Genomic DNA, 19780 nt, shown 5'->3' with positions numbered 1-19780 from the left:
GAAGAACCAAGTGGCTTTGTGCTTAAATGAAAACCGCACTGGCCATCCTCTCTTTGGTCCTGTCCTTCTCATTGTGAGGCATCAAGAGAATATTTTTGTTCTGGCCTCAAGTTCCCTGGTGAGAGAAGAGAGAAGGAAAGGAAAACATTATTGGAAAATCTACATGTCCATGGCTCTGGACCAATCACATCTTCCCAGTTGCTTCAAGAGGCATTCTTTCCAAGATGAAGCCAAGGTTACCTTTCGTAGCTGACATCATTTGGTGTCTCAGCCTTTCTCGGGTTCTAGCCGCAGCTGCGGTGGGTAGTTCGGTGTGAATTCAGACTCTTGTTGCAGCGGCCCTCAAGCATGGCTCAGGGTCTTTCCTAGTAGGTGGGAGCTGGCTTGGCCCACTCAAAAGTGCAGCCCAGAATTTGCAGGGGTTCATGCTTCTGGGACAACCTTCAGCTAACAGGCCATGGGAACCAAAACCCTCTTCCTTCAGGTAGGCATCCTGGATGCATCTCTGGGCTTCTAGTGGATTTGTGCCCTAGTTTCCAGCAGAAGCAACCTCCATAGTGTGTCATTATATATCTGTTTCCATTTCCTTATCTTGCTTTCCACTCTCCCTCCCTCCTCCTACATGGGATCCCCTTCAGAGGAGACTACTTGCACCGAAGTCTTTATCTCAGACTTAGCATTTGGAGAACCCAAACCGGGACACCTCCCAACATGGTAGATACTGCACTGCCATCTAAAGCATTACTGTAGTGTCTCAGCAACATTTGAAGCTTTTGTTTGTTTGCCTGGGCCAACCTCTGGCCATTATCTGGCCCTGGCTGACAGGGTATTTTGGGGGGGTGGGTTGTGCAGACTCTTCTCTCTCTACCATCAGTGGCCAGCCTTCATCCCTTGCAGCCTGTACTTGAACCCCTTATCCCCCAAAGCCATCTCAATCCCCATACAATTTCCTGGTGCTCTCATATCTTTATTAGTTTGGTTCATAGAAACCATCAGGAGGCCCTGTGTTCATGGTAGGATGAAAGACATTTATGAAGAGAAAAGAAAGAGCTCTCTGAGAGTGCACCCCATGGACACAGTAAGGATGAAGGCCAGGGAAGTTTTGGGGACTGGTGTGTGATACAGATGTGGAAGTTCTAATATTTTCTTCCTACCCTTCAGTGAGTCATACAGCCCATCTTGGAGTGCGTGACTCTGAAGGATCGGGACAGAGGTACCATGGGACTCTGTCAACCTTTGGTCAGATGACTCTACCCTGGATTTAAAACAATCCAAGCTCAAGGGACTTTAGAGGTCGGATCATTCATGCCCTTGAATTTTCAGATGCAGCAACTGAGATAAAGTGACTTAGCTTCTCCAACAGCCCGGAGCTAGTTACAGTACTGGCATAGAATCTCAACTCACCAAATGCCCAACATGGTGAATTCCTATGACCACAAGCCCTTGGGTCCTTGGAACAGACCCACTTGCTTTATTTAGTGGGCCAATAAAAGAAGATGAAGCGATTTTGAAAAGAGAAAACTCTGAAACCAGGCTGCTGGGGCCAGATCTTTCAAGCCTTTCAGAGAACTCTGAAGACAGATCTGGGGAAGCAGACATGGCAGGAAGTGTGCTCCAGGAGCCCACACAGCATTGTGGGGGCCAAAGCACCATCGCTGGCCGCGGCTTATGTGGTGCTCAGTGAGGCGCCTTCTGGTCTCTGGGGATGTTGAGGGGTCCCTGCATTTCCGACTTCAGAGGTGGAGAGACCAAGCTAGGAACCGTACTGGGAACTGGGCAGGCACGCAGTGACATCTGTGAACAAGTTAGGAGTAAAATAGTGCACATGAGTCAGCTGTTTAATCGCAGCATCTCATGCAGTCTGAGGTGGGCCCCGGATTCTGCATTTCTAGCAAGCTCCCAGGCGATGCTCACATGGCTGGTTCCAGGACCACTTTGAGGAGCAAGGATGTAATGGGAACGGTTTTGTCCAGGAACCTGGAAATCCTGAATTTCTGGTGCAGGTTTCCCACTAAAATTCTCGGCCTGTCATTGAAACATAATCCCCCCGGTCAAAGGGCATGACCCCTGAGGGATGATACAGAATTCCCCCCCCCCCGCCCGACCCCGATCTTTCCTGGGGATTCCTGGATTACTCCCAGTCCCACCCAGATGGTGGCTTGAGTGAAACTCAGCCACACTGTGGCTCTCCAGCATCGCCTGAGTTCCAGGCTGGGCAGACACAGGGAGGAGGAAAACCAAGCAGGCTGGGTACCCCTGGAGATTACATGTGGGTTGGAGGATGGGGAGGAGCAATAAGGACAGATTATGATTCTGTCTGTGATATATGATCTGAAGGAGGAGTAGCTCCCTTTCTGGGAGCTTGTGGTGAGAGAGGTCCTGGAAGGTCCGGGAGGGCTGCCTGGAGGAAGGGCTTCCCTCTGGAAGCAGCGAGGGACTCAGAGTCTCACAACCAGGCCTGCCTTATTTGGCCATGGCACAGTCTGTATCTGGGGCCTGTTTGGACTTCTGGCTTATGCCTTTGGGTGGGTGCCTTGGGCAGGCCCTTGTCCCCAAGGCCACTCTTGTAGGAGCTCTGCCACCCTCTGTGGGCCTGGGGTGGGTATGTGAGCTGGGATCGGGGTGAGGAGGGAAGGGAAGGTGCAAGCAGGGGTGGGGACTTTGCAGGGGAATAGAGACATAGCTGGGCCTTCCTTTGCCCCTCCTATGGGTTGGTTTGCCCAGGGACTGGTAACGGAACTGGTCTTTCTGATGAAGAACACGACTGAACACCACAGCATGGCCTGAAGCCCGAGCAGGCTGCTGTGTGCTCCCTGCCCTCCCTTTCTCCATCAGAAGCCCCGGCTTTCCTGCACCCCCTCAGTCCAGCAGTGGCAGGCAGGGACCAGTTCCCTCTGCTCTGCAGGTTCCCTGTGTGTGTGATGCTGGGATGACTCCCCCTTGGGCCGTGGGGCAGCGGCTCAGGCTCCAGTGTGCCCCATGCGGCTTCGGGGTCTCCCTGGCTTGAGATCTGCATTTCTATCCAGGCCCCAGGAGGTGCCCATGCTGTAGCTAACCGACCACTCTGTAGGAGATCTCCAGAGGACAGGGCATCAGCGGCAGTGCCCGCCTCTGGGGCAGGTGGTTCGCGGTTACTCCTCCCCACTGAGGCCTTGTGGAGGGACCAAAAGACTTCAGCTTTCCACGGGGTTTTCCTCCAGGAGAGGTATTTTGCCTCGGTGCTGGGAGGTTTAAATTCAGTGTGAAAGCTGCAGCCTGTGAATGCCATGCGTGGTTGGAGTGCAGGAGAGGGGAGAACTTGACCCAGCACACTGGGTTCTCAGGGTCCCCCACCCACCGGACTGTGGGTGTAAGCAGCTAGAGAGAGGAGAAATTTGAACAGAGTGTGTGGCCTTCCCGTCGCAACAAGGTCTCTGGATCTGCCTTTTTCTGTCTTTCTGGAAGCTCTGAGGCAATGGAGAAGAACCAGTGCACAGCCCGTTCAGCCTCTGGCTTCTTCCTCTCCTGGTGGTTTTGGAGAGCTCGCAACTTCTCCACAGTTTGTGTTCTTTTCCAAGGACCAAGAACAGTGCAGAGACACACTCTTCTTTCAGCTGGGAAGTCCATGTGAAAATCCACATGCAGAAAGCCAGCGCCCCCATTGCTCCCTCTTCACCCCCGGAGGGTGAGAACCATGGGGCTCACCCTCGAGGGACTCTAGGAGTGGGGTCAGGAAGGGGGCCATGTGGAGGGTGCCACTGGGGGCCGGCAGATCTCGCCCCTGCTCATCGAGTCTGCAGAAGGCGGTCTGCTGGCTGCGGGCTTATGCAAACCTGACCTCCAACCCCGGGGTGAAGACCCGGGGCGCAGAGAGTGGAGACAGCTGTGTAAACTGCCGGGTGGGGTATTTATAGCCATGGTGAGGAGCGCTGAGCCAGCCTAGAGAGCCGGAGCCAGTCACTGCGGCCACTGGCTCCGTCTCTTGTTCTCTGTTAACTGAGTTTTCTGGACATTGTTTCTTCAGTGTTGCATTAGGCATCCCAGACTCAGTTTCCTCATCTGCAAATGGGGGGCTGTTGCCCTGATCCCCTGGGCATTTCAGAGTGGTGGCTCTCTCCATCCAGTGTTCAAGAAGAAATGCAGTATTCCAGTTTTCAGGGAGGGGAGAGTTAACACGACCTCTCGAAGTGAGCGTTGCTGACCCCTTGAGACCGTGTCCCCTGGGCTCCTGGAGCTTTGGGACAAGGTGGGCTTTGGAGTCAGATCTGGGCTTGAGTCCCGGGTTGGCCGCTTAGCCCCATCAGCAGCAGCAGTGAGGTGCTGGAAACGCCGTGGGGAGCATGGGGAGGCGTGGTGCATAGGCAGGGGGCGCGCAGGCCGGTCGTGATGCTGCTGCAGCACCCCCCTCCCCATCTGCTGCCTGCCTGTGTGTTTGCTGGAGTCCCCTCCTCAGAGAGCAGAAAGCCTCACCTCCCCGAGGGCCCTGGGGCCAGGATTTGGGAAGGACGGAAGCCCTGTGGGACAAGGGTACACATAGGAGAAAGCATGTTAATTTTCGGGAAAAGGCTGGGATCCGAGGCACCCAAGGAAATCCATTCTTGGTGTCAGAAAACTTTGGATTCTCCAAGCCCCAGTCCCAGGGAGGAAGAAGGGGTGGGGGAAGAGAGAGCGAGGGAGTGAGAGAGAGAGAAAGGCGGGGGGGGGGGGGGCTGGTAAGAGCAGGAGAGGGTGAGCACACAGCTCTGTAATGGAAACTTGGCACGCAGCCTCTACTTCTTTCCTTCCTTAGTGCATGTGGTTTGAGTCTCGGGTTGAGAACGTCTTCCCCTTTCAGCAGGCGCCCCGCATGATCTCCATGGCCCACTCCTGTCCCCCACTTTTCAGAGCCTGCAGTTATGCACCCTGCCTCCGCTGGTGACACATGACATGTGAGCCTCCTGCCTCCCTCCTCATGCACCCCCTCCCCCTGGACTAATTAGGCCAACATGCAACTTCCAGGGCCTGGCAGATGAGGAGCCAAGAATGCGGTGGACAGGTGCCAAGTGTTTTTGTTGACATTGCTCAAGTGCAGCTTTGTGGAGCAGCCTCTGCTGGAGCAGAGAAGTCCAAGGAAGTCTGAGATGAGTGAAGGGAGAGCAGGGAGAAACCCAAGTGGGTGCCTCTTCCAATCCCCTCTGCCTTCCCCACGGCCCACCCTTTGCCCCTCCTCCTAAATCCAACAAGAGAGCCCTCCAAGTCGTAACCCATGGGACCGGCTTAGTCTGTAAGAAGGCCACGCTGAGCGGAGCGCCATGCGTTCAGTGAGGTTTTTGGAACCGTTTTCTCTTCTGTTTGTGATGGCTTCATGTGGTATATGCCTCACCACAGTTCCTGATTGTTTCTGAGGAAACGAACTTCTTGGAAGTAGGTTTAGGGAAGACTGTCTTCGCCCCTAAACTGTTAAAAGGTTCGGCTGCATTGTTGATCTGCCTCACTGTAGCTGAATAATGCAACCAGATGGACTGCATCCTCCCCAGTGATCTACCATGAATGTGGCCATTGGGTCACCAGACCTGGGTTCAGATCCCCGTTCTGCCCCTCTCATTGCTTGCCGTGTGACCTCGGGTGAGTCTTTGAACCTCTTCATGCTTTGGTTTCCTTATTTGCAAATGGAGCTAATAGTTCAAAATAAGACTGCTGTTAAAATGAAACATGGATGGAATCGAAAGTTCTTTGCACGTAATAGACACTCAATGAATGGGAGCCATATAGCTATTAAATGGTAGTTGGTGTGGTTGGCTATGGATTGGCTCTGATTTTAGGCATATCTCTTCTACCCTGATTTATTTACTCCAGAGGTAGGTCGATCCAGCACCAACTGCCCCTGCCTATCTCACCAGGATTTTGTGAGGACGAATTGAATGGGGTATAATATTGTTACACTTGGTTCTCAATGGGGAAGGAAGTGAATGCAGTACTTGCTGTCATCACTCTGATTTTCTCAGACTCTGGTCTCTGCATTAGTAGTTCAGTGGTTAGTGGTCAACTATATTTTTGTTGAGATAAAAATTTGTAGGTTTTGGAATCCAGAGGTGCTGCCTTAATAGTCTGTAATGCCTGAAGATATTGAATCATTATGTAAAAAAAAAAATCCTCTAATTTTCTGCTACAATAGCTGGCTTTATTTTTACATCTCCTAATTGGTATCAGCTTTTCTTTCAGAATTACAGAACCATGGAAACTTGGCCTGAGAAAGAACTTTGGAAGTCATTGGAAGGGACACTTGCTTCTTTGCAAATCTTTGGAGTCTTCCTAAACATTCAGATTGCAGTACCACAAAGCACTTTTCTCTGACCCCGATTGTGAGAACAGCAGAGTGGCCAATCTGTTGGTCCATAGCGCGACTCTACCTTTGGATCTTATGCAGGCTGGGAGATGCCTTTGGTGCCCTGCCTGTATCTCTTCGTTCTTGCCTCTGGCGCCATTTAAATTTTAGCACCTGCATCTTATTGTCTAAGGCCTTTTCCTGGGCGCTAGAGCCCACCTAGGACACCCATATGCCAGGTGAGAGGTGCCAGGGAATTCATGGCCCCTGGGAATAGCCTTCAACCAGTGGCAGACCAGGAATAGGTGGATACATACTTAAGCTTGCTTACTCCTGAGTGTCTGAGATACCTGTCCACCCTGACCCCCAGAGCTTTCCAGGGAGGCCAAGCTCTAGTTGACTCATTTTGGTGACTGGCTTGAAGTGTACCATCTCTTGGCTGGTTCGCCTTCCCCATCCCATGTTCCTGTTCCCCTACAGGTGCTTCCTGGGATCACCCCCACCCCCCATAGGAAACACCTGTGTTCAAATCCTCATTTCCGGGGCTGCTGTGGAAACCCAGCCTGAGACAAATGGGTTGTCTTTCTCCACACTTTTGTAGATCGTTTGTGACAATGCGGTGCTATACTCACATTTCAGGGCTGCTTGTTGGATTTTCAGGCCACTGACCTTATTGTTTCTTCATGAGTTTTTGAGATTTTTTTTCTCCGCTTGTCACCGTTCTTAATCCTAAGAATTAACCGTTGAGGTTAACCAGACGACACAAATGCCTTGCTTTCACCTTGAATTATCTCTGGTACTGTTCTCTTAGTTATGACTAAACTGATGTATGTGGCCACCATGTAGGCTTTTGCATTTCAGAATCTAAACTGATTGTTTATCCTAGTTAGGCTCCAATTTCTACATTTGTGTGTGTGTGTGTGAGAGAGAGAGAGAGAGAGATATGCCTAAAATAGCTCTTCTGGCTGATAGGTGTTAGTTGTAATGAGATACCTTGATAATTTTATATCTGATGGCAGATTCTGTTTGAGGAAGACCTCAGTGCATGAGCTGCTGCAGTTACATGTGTCCTGTGGCTTAGGTGAGATTCCCACAAGCACTGTGATTTCGAGAAACTTCCATGAGTCTTATGTTGTCCATACCCAAAGTGGGAATAGTTATTTCAATACTTACTTACTGAGCACCTCCTCTGAGCCAGGAGTGATTCGGTGTTAGAGAGAGAATAGTGGACAAAGTGGACAACATCCCTGCTCCCTCTTTCTTTCCCAAACAGTGTTGTGAGGTTCAAATTCAACAATAAAGGTGGAATCATTTGGGAAACTAAAATCACCATGGAAATAGAGGAATGGGTATGATGACCTTCAGCTCTTCATTGCCCATTTCAGAACACCACACTGATGTGGCTGGATGGGGTGCACCCTCTGGCCTTTTGTGAAGGCCACTCAGCCCATGAATTAGACCCTTATCTTGTACTTAGATCCATTTTCTGCCCACAGCAAGTCTGGACACTCAAGAAGTGTCCCTTGCCTCATGCCACATCTTTCTTTAGTGCTAAGCTACCAGAAAGACCATCTTTGCTTGCTGTTTCCACCTCCCAGTGGCCCTCTGATGTCCAGCTCTGTTGTTTCTTGGCCTTTGTCTTACTTGATTTGTCTATAGTGGTCAAGGACATTGGCTGCTCCTGAAATTCCCTTTTGCTGACCTTGCCTTATACCATTTCCTATCCTCTTTCCCTTCCTTTCATGATCCACTGCTGAATTCTTTTAGTCTACTTGCTCTCTGAAGGAATGTTGAGTTCCCCACGATGTCTTCTCTTCTCTTTAGTCCCCTCCACCCTTCTGGAAGACCCCATGCATCATGTCTCATACTCTTCCCTATTTGCTTATGACCCTCCTGATGCTCTCTGTAGCTTACCTCACTCCCCTGAGGTGTCTCCACCCACATGCGCACAGGTGGCTTACCTCCCTTTCTGTGCTCCACAGACACTTCAAGCTCAACAAGTCCTTAATGGAACGTGCTCCATTCTCCCCTCCAACGTGCCCTCATCTTTGTTTTTTTCTCCTTGCACGTTGGTCCCTACAGTCATCTCAGCTGGAGACCTCAGCACTGTTAACCTGCTCATCCCGTAATGCATTCAAGTGGTTCAGTGTTTTCACATTTGTGCTTTCATCTCTTGTTTATGGAAGTCTTGTTATGTGGCATTCACTGGCCCAGACTCTAGGGATGTTGACGTGGTGTCCTAGCTTGGACAACCCTCCAGAAGCAGCTCCTGAGAAAGTGTTCAGTTGCGGGAGCTTTATTTGGGAGGAGTAGATGCTGGTGGGCTAGAGACAGTCATGCTGATTTCATGGACCTAATTGTGCCCATCTCTTCCCAAATCCATGTTTAGTGAGGTCACGTGGGTCATGCTGAAATTGGCCATGATGAGAATATTTACTCTATGGAAATTGGCCAGTGGCTCCAAACCAGGACTTTTCCCCCCAGAGAGTTGGTTGTTAAACATTTATCAGCATGTTACTGGGAGTGAGGAATTAAGGCAGGGAAGGACAGCAGTTCATAAATTGTTCTTTATCAGGAGAGTTACACTGTAGATAGCTAGAGCATAATCCCAGGGGAGAAAATTCTGTAATCCAGTTTAGAATACACACCTCACAGTCATCCTGCTGGAGTGGGTAAGGTAGTAATACACCAGTCCCTACTAGTCAGTGGCTGAGGGTGGTCTCTGTTGGGCCCAGCAGGATCCAGCAGCCAGAGGAAGCCCTCAGGCAGTCAGGGGCAGCGTGGATGGAGTATAATGATAAGGCCCAAGGTGGGAGGGATAGGCTCATCATTGAGCAAATAGTGGCTGATGAAGGCACTGGACATCCAGCATTGGGATAGGGCAAAACCCAGCTATTAGTGATGTGTGGCTATGATCTTTTTCTCCCCAGACCTCGACTTCATGGACCTCCTAGGGGAAGACCGACAGTGGACGGTGGGGAGGAAGTTAATGCAGGTGAATGACACTCTGACTTCAGAAGATGCAGGACTCCGAAGCAGTAAGAACTGCACTGAACCAGGTAACAGTCACAGCTGCGCTGTGGGCAGTGGCTGCCATTTTGTCGGGTTATGGCTGAGGAAGAGCTGGACGCCATGCTTTCCCTTTGAGTTCTAACCCAGAGAGCTCTCAGGGACATTTAGGGCAGGTGTCTAAGAAACTGAAAGGTGACATTCCCAGGGGATTCTACCTCTGTATTCTTTTTCTAGGGCATGGGTGAAAAGGTAAGTCAGTCAGTGATCCTCCTGATTCCGTGCTGATATCAAATGTGGAGGCTGGTGCTCTCAAGTGGGAAACTGAGTTGGGAGCAGGATGGGTGAGGATGTTCTCTGGCCATCTTTGCTTTAATCCCTGGAATCCTCTCTGGCTGGTTTTTAAGCAGGAGCCTTGTTTCTGTCATAGTAAAGACACAGGGGTTGAACCATATCCTTAGCTGTGTTGTTGGTCTTCTTGAAAGAAATGAATATTCATTTATCAGCTGTCATATTTGATATCTGTTGTGTCTTTCCTCAGAAAGACCTGGAACGTTTTATCTCCAATGTATTGAACTTGAAAGGAAAGCAAACACAAAGGGAATGAAGGGGACTTGGAATTGTCAGAACTCAGCTCACCAGATCTCAGGAAAGGCGAGCACCCTCTGGATGGATGAGGGCCTTGCTAGTTTAGACCAGGGGTCAGCAAGCTTGTCTCACAAATGGCCAGACAGGAAATATTTTAGCCTTTGCAGGACATATGCCATATCTATAGTTTTTGTTTTTTTAAAACATCGTTTTATAACCCTTTACTCATTTAAAAACCATTCTTAGCTCACAGACCATACAGAACCGGCACTGGGAGGTATTAGGCCTGCGGCTCTACTTTGCCAACCCCTACTTGGGCTGTTTGGCTCTCTGGGACCTCCCTTCCCTGTGTGATGGGAACTTGGATCCCATGCATGCCCCCTCTGAGGGGTCAGAAGCTCAACCATGTGTTGATCCCACATCCAAAGGCCAGTCTCATTTTTAGTGTCATGCTGGAAAGATATAAAGTCTTCATTGCAGCCCAAAGAACCTTAGACCTTTGAGAACAGGGGGTGCTCTGTGAAGCTGTACTTCTACCTTTTTTGGGGGAAAGGTGAGTAGAGGTGTCCTCCACCACCATACTGAGAATTTTAATAGTCCGTTCCCAAGCAGAGCTGGAAAGAATTAATAGATTACCAGCAACCCCCCCACCCCAAACCCACAACAACCCACAATGCTACATAATCTGTATTTCTCAAGCCGGAGAATTCAGGAGTTACTCTGGCTATTATTAAATGCTTTGAAGGAACACGCTTGAAGATTAGTGAAGCACATGGCTGCTCCATGAGCTAGAAGCAGAAACGGGTGTGATGGGTTTGAGTGCCACACTGAGCCAACAGAGCCCTTTGTAGAGAGATATGCCAAGAACCCTGGTTGCTGATATGGTCATGTAGCCAAATATTTTTCAGGATCTTCCTATAACTAAGAGGCAGGTGGTGAGCGAGATGTCAGAAGACTGGAAATACAGCATTAGGGAGGCCAGTCTGCACCTTTGGTATACCTTTGGTATGGGAAAGAATGGAGTCACATGCAGTACAGTGACTGGCTCCATGTTGAGGTCAGCTACCACGCTCAGGGCCAATGGTGATGGAAGGGGCTTCTGTTCCCTGTTGAGGGATGTGTTTTGGGGGAGGTGGTGGTGTCTCTGTGAGTGGCATTGCTCATTGTATCTAGAAGTGTCTTTCTCAGAGTGACAGGTGTAGAAGAATAAAGCACATTAAAAGCCATTGCAAGAGAGGAAATGACTCAGCTCCCAGGTAGAAAGGAAGATGTCCAGGTTTTTAAAAAGAGCACCAGTCCAGCCCCTGCTGGTGTTGACAGGGAGGACACAGGGGGAGAGAGGAGGAAGGGCTTCTAGAGGGCAGCGGGAGGAGTGAACAAGAGGTCATAATGCTGCTTAGAGCAGTCCAGAAAGAATAAAGACCCAGAAGGAACATTCTCGATGTCTTTGTTTGGGGGCTATGGGAACTGGGCTAGATTTCTGGGCCCTTGACTCTGAGCCAAAGGCTACAAGGAAGGTGATCATGCCTGAAATAGGAGGAGTCTTTTTCAAGTCCTGGCACATCAAGGGCATACCTGGAGTCTCTGTTCTTTACCAACCCTGCTTTGACCACCTCAAGCTGCAGTGACCATTCTGTTTGCTGAATGTTTTTTTGTACAAAATGTCTCTAACTGTGCTGTCCAATATGGACACTCAGTGGTGACTTAAATTCAAATTAATTCAAGTTAAATACATTAAAAATTCAGATTCTCAACTGCACTAGCTACATGTGAAATACCTAATAGCTGTGTGTGGCTCGTGGCTACCATATTAGAGAGCACAGATCATAGCCCATTTCTGTCTATCATCACAGAAAGTTCTATTGGACAGGCAGGTCTAGAACTTCCATTTGTCTTTGGACATATATCCCGTCTTTCCAGCTTAGTTGCAAGCACCTCAAGGATATAAAGTGGACATGTAGATTTGAGAGCCCCATCTCTTCCTGGGTTTGGGGGTCACCATCCCCTGGATTTGAATCCAAGCTTAGAAGCTCTGGGCTTTGGGCCAAATAGGCTTTCTGAGCCTCTGTCTGCTTCTGTGAGAAACTGAGGTAATCATTCCGACCTTTCATGACTGATGTGCGAATTGGTAAAATGAAGTCATGAAGTAAGACTGTGTGTGGTAGTTCTGTAGTAAGAGCTCACTCATGAAGTTCTGTCTGCTGGGGGCAGCCATCTGTCCATTACAGGTGGGTCATGGAACTACTTTCTCCAGTCCCTTCTCACAGAAATGGGCACGTTTGGCCCATCTGGTTCTGTCAATAGGCCACGTCCTCAGGTGGCCCAGGTCTGAGCAGTCAGGAAGCTGTGCCGAAAGGTTCAAGCACTATTTTCTAATACAGGCAAGCTTGACAGATCTCGCCACGGTAATGAGCACGGCACCTCTGAGGAATGCTCTTTCTACAAGAATGTGGTCAAAACATGACCACAGACACACATGACCCCCCAGTAGCTTTGGTGCCCTTTCCAGAATGCTACTGAAAGTCTTCTCAGTCTGAATGGAACAGATATTTTACACAAAAGTGTTGAGAGCTACAGCACTTACAAGGTCTGGATTTGGAATTTAAATTTAGTAGTATTCATCTTCCCTATCTCTAACTTACTGTGGGAGGGCAGGACTGAGCTGGACGGAGCCAAGGCCCAGTTGCCCAGGTTTCCTTAAGAGGTCAGAGCAGCCCTGTAGGCAGTGAATATTGCTTGTACTGGTTGAATGCAGTAGTGTTTGCTCTCGAAAGTCTTCAATGTAGGGGCTAGGAAGGGAGCCATGTGGTTTCTGGACCACCTCCCTTCCGCTTTGTGATGATGTCAGGAGAACAAGAGTGTACTTCCAAAGATGATGCATTAGGCTTCCCTCTGTGCTCAGAGGGTGATTATTTACTCAGGGACCTGAGCATTTGGGGTGCCAGTGTGTGCTGTGGCCATGTGAATAATGGCGCCAGGGTCGTCGGCAGGACTTAATTTGGCTCTTGTCATAAGGTACACCTAGTGCTACTCGTCATGTCGCTGGGCTTCTCAGACTGTGTTCTTGGAACCCCTGGCTTTAGGTTCCGTTAGAGTAAGTAGATTCCGAGCCAGGAGATGGAATGACCTCCATTCTGGTTGTATTCCCTGTTCAGGATAGGGGGCTGGTTTGCTTCTCAGATGTCAATTTCCTCTTAGCTCACCTTTAACACCTCTGAAATAGACCTGCAACTAATTTATCCTTTCTACTCCTTCCTCTGTACAAATCCAGTAATTCCACAACATTTCAAGAAGAGAGATTCATGAAAACCTCCACCCCAAGATGCCCTGCTCCGCTTTCCCAAATAACTTCTTGGCAGTTGCAAAATTCCATGTCATACCTCACCCCCTCCTTGGACCCCCTTTTCCCTTTCCCCTTTCCTCTTTCCTTCCCCTGCCCCATCCCCCATCTCTCTCTTCGCCTTCCTCTGAAAACCAGGTGCCCAGAGCACCCACCCAGGCGATGATCAGGATGCAGGGTGCCCAGTACAGTGTCAGTGCTGTCTTTGGTTGGTGTGGTAACATGAAGATGACACGTTCTTCATATGACAGCTGCTGCTTTAAAGACATGTTGTTTCGCAGTATTTCGGATTTTTTTTTGAAATGGCATTCTTCCCTTGCCCCTCCAAGACATGGTTTTGGTGGAAATTGGTAATTTTTTGTGCCTCCATAACTGCATGAAAAAGACTAAGCTCTGGGCTCCAATTTTTCTGCAATTGTTCCAGGCCTCTGTGAATTTTTAAGGTTGTTTTCTTAGCCTGACACTGCCGATTTCATCTAGAGCCTGAAAACCTATTGTTTTTTGGCAAATAAGACTTGAAACTGTTTACTCAGATGACCTATTAAGTGAAATTTAACTTTGAATAAATTTTATCCATGGAAAATTAAGTTAGCTAAATGTAATATTGAGAGTGGTGGACAACTGTAGCAGAAATGAACTCTTTGTAGTATTTATTTGTACACTTTGCAGAATTTTATTTATACACTTCGCAGTCTGTCTCCAGAAAAATCTATCATCTTTTGGTTTTTAGTTCTTTGATGTTTTAAGGAAATGAGCTTTTCCTCAGAGTGCCGCCTTCAAATAAACTTTGGAAGAAAGAGCTATTTAAAATGACAGCCTTTGGTGTGGGCTTCACTCTGAGATCACTGGGTGTTCTTTTGAGAAAGGGCTCATCTTCCTCTTTCTGCCTGGCTTAATTGGGTCTAAGATCCTTGGGCCTGTGCTGTAGGCACCTATGGGGCATGCCAGGAATGTTTGCTGGATCAGGTGTCTACTGGAATATCCTGAAAGCACGTGATCTGAGAGTCAAATAGGAATTGTGGTAGAAGAGGGAAGCCAGAGGTCCATATAAGAGAAGCAATACGGGTAAGTTCAAGGGGTGAGTATGTCCACAGATCAGCAAGCAGCACAGACTGATTCAGGTTGCAGGTCATGAACAAAGTTAAGTGTTGGGGTCCTACTGGTTTTTGACTTTAAACCATAACATCAAGGCCAGTTGGTCTGAGGAGGTGAGTGGGGGGATGAGTGAAATAGGTGATGGGGATTAAGGAGTGTACTTGTTGTGATGAGCACTGGGCGATGTATGGAAATGTTGAATCAATATAGGTACACCTGAAACTAATATTACACGGTGTGTTCACTAACTGGAATTTAAATAAAAACTTAAAAAAAAAGTGGCCAGTAGGTCTATAATCACAGGGCTGAGCATGACCGGTCTACAAAGCATGAAAAATCCAATCTCTCATCATTTACATAAAAAAAAAAAAGATCCAGAGGGGATGAATGACTTGCCTAAGGTCACAGCACTTGTCAGAAGCTGAGTAGAGCCCCCCCGCCCCACCAAACTGTCATATGTAGATACTCAATACATATTGATAATTAGATACAAAGCCTGACGTTTGCGTGATTTAGAGTAGGCACTGTCCTGTAGAATTAGAATACAAGCTACAGATATAGTTTTAAATTTTCTAATAGCTACATTAATAAAGTAAAAAGAAGCAGGTGAAATTTAACTTTAGTTATACATTTTAGGGGCTCCTGGGTGGCTCAGTGGGTTAAGTGTTGGATTCTTGATCTTGGCTCAGGTTTTGATCTCAGGGTTGTGAGTTCAAGCTCAGCGTTGGGCTCCATGCTGGGTGTGGACCCTACTTAAGAAAAAATATATATATATATTTTAATTTAATGAAATATATACAAAATATTAAGAATGACAAATCTCAAATTGCCTCAGTGTTTTATCCCTGGGTTTGAACCCAGGAAAGAGCAAACGGTTTTGGGTTTTTTTTTAAAAAAGTCTTAAAATCTGTTCTTTATTGTATTAGCTTACATAACTTTTACTAACTTCTCTCTGCAGTTATGAATTTCATAATGATTCACATAATAGCTGTTGACACTCTTAAGTGCAACAAGTTAGGAACTTATTTTGGTCTCCTCTTTAATTTGTATCAAAGTCGTTACTGAATTAGTTAGATAGGGTAAGAGTAGCTGCTGTAAAAATAAGTCCTGCAGATTTGGGAGTTTAACACAGAAGTTCATTTTCTTGTGGAAGGTTCTGGCCTTTGGGTGGCCCTATTGCAAGAGGCGGTCCATGGACTCTGAAGCCTTCCATTTCGAGTGGCCCATCCTTACACTTGGTTCCCAAGGGTGTTGTGCTTCTCTGCTTTCAGAGGCAAAGGCATGGAGGATTGTGCATAGCTGAGTTTGAGGGACTAGATCCTCACTCCTGCTCGCATGCTACTGGCCAGGGCTCAGTCACATGACAACTCCTCACTTTCAAGGAGGCTGGGATTTGTATATATTAGCAGAGTGCCCTCAAAGAAGAGGGAGCAGATCTGGTGAACAGCTAGCTAATCTCTGCTACCTTACCCCCCCCCCCCCCACCGACTTGTTTCTTTTTGAAAAAACAAACTTCTCAGTTTTCCTTAATGCTTATCTTATTTCAAAAGCCATATTCTACCCTCTACAGAAAAGTCATAACCCAGACTAACATCTTCTGAGGTGGACTTAGCTCTTGGTTTGACCTTCATGATTCTCACTTGGTCAAGGTAGCACAAATCGACTCTCTTCTCACCTTGGGAGGGTCACAGGTGAGGTGGGAATTGTCCCAGTTGTGCCTATTTGCACATTGCATCTCTTCTTTGTAAATATAAGAACCCTAGGAAAAATAATGAAAGTATGATGCATGAAGTCATTGGCAATAATGTAAGAGCTTAGGTTCCAGAGGAGATCCTAAATCTCACTTCTATCACTTTCGACCTATGTATGCCAGGTGAGTGTCTTAAATTCTTTGAACCTCATTTCCACCGTCTGTAAAATGCCAGTCAAGATGCCTACTTCACAGAGGTGTGGTAGTCCTGAAGCCAAGTAAGCTTCATAAATAGCTGGAACCTCAGTCATAGTACGTGCTTATTAAATGGTAGCTGTGTTATCTCTGTTACCAGAAATATAATGGAGAGCAGACCCACAGAGGTCATTTATAGGGACTTTGCCACTCTGAGGCACATTAGAACATGGTGGGATTATGAAGATTGTTTTAAGGACGGATCGCTTATCGAGTGCAGTTCGGCCCCAGCACAGCATTCTCACAGCTGTGTGAATGAGACATGTCAAGAGATTAACCAGGAGGCTTCTGACTAATGCTATTTCCTGGCCTCAGAGGCCACTATATAGACACATAGGATGAAATAAGGAGTACAGGATTTTCTACTGCACACTAATGAAGGGTTTAAAAGTTTCCAGTTCTGGGAGGAAAGGCCAGACGCTATTCATTTCTTTCTTTTTTTTTTTTTTTTTTTAAGATTTTATTTATTTATTCATGAGAGACAGAGAGAGAGGCAGAGGCAGAGGGGAGAAGTAGGCTCCCCACGAAGCAGGGAGCCTGAGGGGCTCGATCTCAGGATCCCAAGATCATGACCTGAGCCAAAGGTAGATGCTTAACTGACTGAGCCACCCAGGCGGCCCTGCTATTCATTTCTTCTAGGTTCAGCATCCCTTTAGGACTTATTTCTTGAGACATTGAGACATTCTTAAAAGCCCTGTTCTTTAAAAGTAGCCCAGGCAGACTAATCCAGTGAACGGTGCGTAGAATCTTCCCGAAACCCAGGTGAAGGATGATAAGCTCTGCTCTTAGATGCTTTTGTGGGCCTGCCTATTTGCTCAGGACTTTAGACTCTCAAAGCATTTTTACATTCACTAGCTCATCGGAGCATGTTTGGCTCTTGGAACAAAAATACCTGACGGCCAGGAATGACTGTATTGTTGATAGATAAATTAGACCTAGACCAAGGCCAGTTGGGTTAAAGAATTGATTCATAGTCCTAGATGTGGAAAGAAACTTAGGGATTCTTGATTCCAAACCCCTTTCCTCAAGCCAGGGCCCAGCTAACTATGGCCCTTGACCAAATCTGGCCTGGTGACTGTTTTTGTAAATAAAGTTTTATTGGAACACAGCCATATATGTCCATCTGTGTAATGTCTGAAGGCAGAGCTGAGTAGTTGCAGCACAGACCTCAGGTCCTGCAAAGCCTAAAGTATTTACTCAGTGGCCCTGTACAGGAATGTTTGTAACCACCTCCAGCCCTAGACCCTGGGACTGGTGCCTCAGGTGGCCTGGAGGAGAGGTTAAGGCAAGAATGATATCCCCACCTCTCTCTCTGCTCTCCCTGACCCTTTCCCCAGATGGTGCCTGTGCCATATTAAAACTAGTGTCCCATTAAATATTTTTAACATCACTCTTGGGCTGGGGGCCTGTGACTCAGATACTCCCCTCTTTCTGTTTTCTCTCTCACCCATAGACACACAATCAAAAACCTTCAGCATTGTCTGTCCACATGTTAGGGATCTGTGTAAAGTAGAAGAGGTAACGTTCATCCCCATAAAGGTGCTGGAAACCCACTGGTCTGGACTAACTCCTTGTTCCAAAGCATCCGGGTATCTGGACCCACCTGCCCAGTCTTTCTTACGCCTGGAATTGCTTCCCTTTGGGGTCAGAGAGTGAAGCGTCCATGAGGGGCTGGCCGCTGATGAGCATGGTCAGCCCCCACCACACGCAGAGAGTTCGCCCAGGTACCCCCAGAGCAGTGAGCAGTGAACTCCCCTGTGTGAGGAGGCCACGGGCATTGGGTGAGGTGGCTGGGAACAGCTGCTGTGGGGTCAGCTCAAGGGTCAGTCACCTCCTGGCCCTGGTGCACCCCTCACTGTACCTGTATGGCCTTTTGACAGTGGCAACAACAGCCGCTTCTTCCTGAGGCCCCGGCTCCGTCTCCAGCCCTGTGGGAGTTTATTCTTGCCTGCCCCGGACTCCTTGGTGGCGCTGCAGCACACCTGAGGTGACTGGGGGACTTTTTTTCTTGAATTACATGTTCTAAAATGATCTTGTACCACAGATAAACCCATTTCACGGATGAAGCCAGGGCTGAGGTCGAGGGGCACGAAGGGGCATCTCCAGGGTCCACCTCTGGTTGGCAGTCGAGTGAGGACCCGCACTTGCACTTCCCAACCTTTCCTGTCTCTGGCCACGGGGCTGGGCTGTGTCCCCTCACCTTGTGTATGTGTACATTCGGCCTGAAATCACATCCGCAAATCGGGGTCACCAGGAGGATACCACTCTGCTCTCATACAAGTGCTCTCAGGTACCTTAGGGTGGCAGTTCTCAAAGTGAGGCAGACCAGCAGCAGCGGCACCAGCCCTGGGAACTTGTCAGAAATGCACATTCCTGGGCTCCAGCTGAGACTTCCTGGGCTAGAGCCGCTGGGAAGTAGGCCCAGCCATCTGGATTTTTACAAGCTCTCCAGGGGCTTATTAGGTGCACTTGAGTGTGAGGAGCCCTGGCTTAGCTCACTGGAGTCCCCTGGGGAGATTTTCAATCCAGGCCCCACCCCAGACCAACTTGAGTCTCTGGGACTGGAAACCAACCAGGCTTCAGTGGTTTGAAAGCTCCCTGGTGAGGCCAGGATGCAGTCAGGGCTGAGACCATGGCCTGAGGCCACCCACCTCCATGTACTGGCTGGCTCTGAAAACCTGGCTGTGGGAATCTGGTCAAGAGGAAGAGAACTGGGCGGGTGAGCCCAACCAACAGCCAACCAACCAACCAGAGGGAGGGTGTCAGCCAAATATAAGACACCAGACCTGTCTTGCTCTAGGTTCCTCATTCCTCCTGCATTCATTCATTCATTCCTTGTGAGCCACACAGACAAGTGTTCATTTTTAGATTCCATTTTGGGGATCCCTGGGTTTTGTTTCTAAGATTTCTTCCCCCAAGAAACACCAGGATGGAGTTTCACCTAGCTGTATTTTAAAATGTCCATCTGGGGTGCCTGGGTGGCTCGTCGGTTAAATGTCCGACTCCAGATTTCAGCTCAGGTCGTGATCTCAGAGACATGAGATCAAGCTGCACATCGGGCTCCGTGCTGGGTGTGGAACCTGCACAAGATTCTCTCTCTCCCTCTCTCTCTCTGCCCCTCCCCACCCTCTCTTTCCCCATATCTAAAAAAATAAAATAAAATGTATGTTTGTGCGGGTCGGATGGGAACGTACCTGCCTCACCTTTCGGGGGATCTCATCTTGTGTTCTAGATCTTGGTTGGTTGCTGAGTGCTCACCTCTCCCACTCCCTCTCTCCCTCCTTCTCAGACCCCTGGGCTGTCTGGGACCCCTGGGCCCACCCAGGGCTAACTGTGGGCCTGAGGCCAGGGCCTTGGGGGTGCTGACTGCCTCTTCCTGGGCACTCCAATCCTGACCTGACTGGGACACTCTCAGGCCTGGGGTAGACTCTGGGAGATTCAGGGTAGGATGAGGCCAGGCAGAGTCTCTCTCCCCAGAGGCTCACAGCAGCTCCTCTGGGCTTCAGACTTCTTAAAACAG

The 19780-nt window shown here is 48.6% G+C and overlaps 1 protein-coding gene across 3 annotated transcripts in view; it reads left to right on the top strand.

Moving 5' to 3' along the window:
• The window catches only part of SLC24A3 (solute carrier family 24 member 3), a 487300-nt gene that overhangs the window by 49096 nt on the left and 418424 nt on the right, over positions 1–19780 (top strand). For all 3 annotated transcript variants that reach the window (XM_078056870.1, XM_078056869.1, XM_078056871.1), the window contains exon 2: positions 9214–9342. In XM_078056870.1, the coding sequence (XP_077912996.1) occupies positions 9214–9342 (129 nt within the window). The remainder of the gene's footprint in view (positions 1–9213; positions 9343–19780) is intronic.

This window comes from Halichoerus grypus, chromosome 10 (assembly GCF_964656455.1).
Source record: "Halichoerus grypus chromosome 10, mHalGry1.hap1.1, whole genome shotgun sequence".
Taxonomy (NCBI): Eukaryota; Metazoa; Chordata; class Mammalia; order Carnivora; family Phocidae; genus Halichoerus; species Halichoerus grypus.
This window is presented reverse-complemented; position numbering and strand designations above follow the sequence as displayed.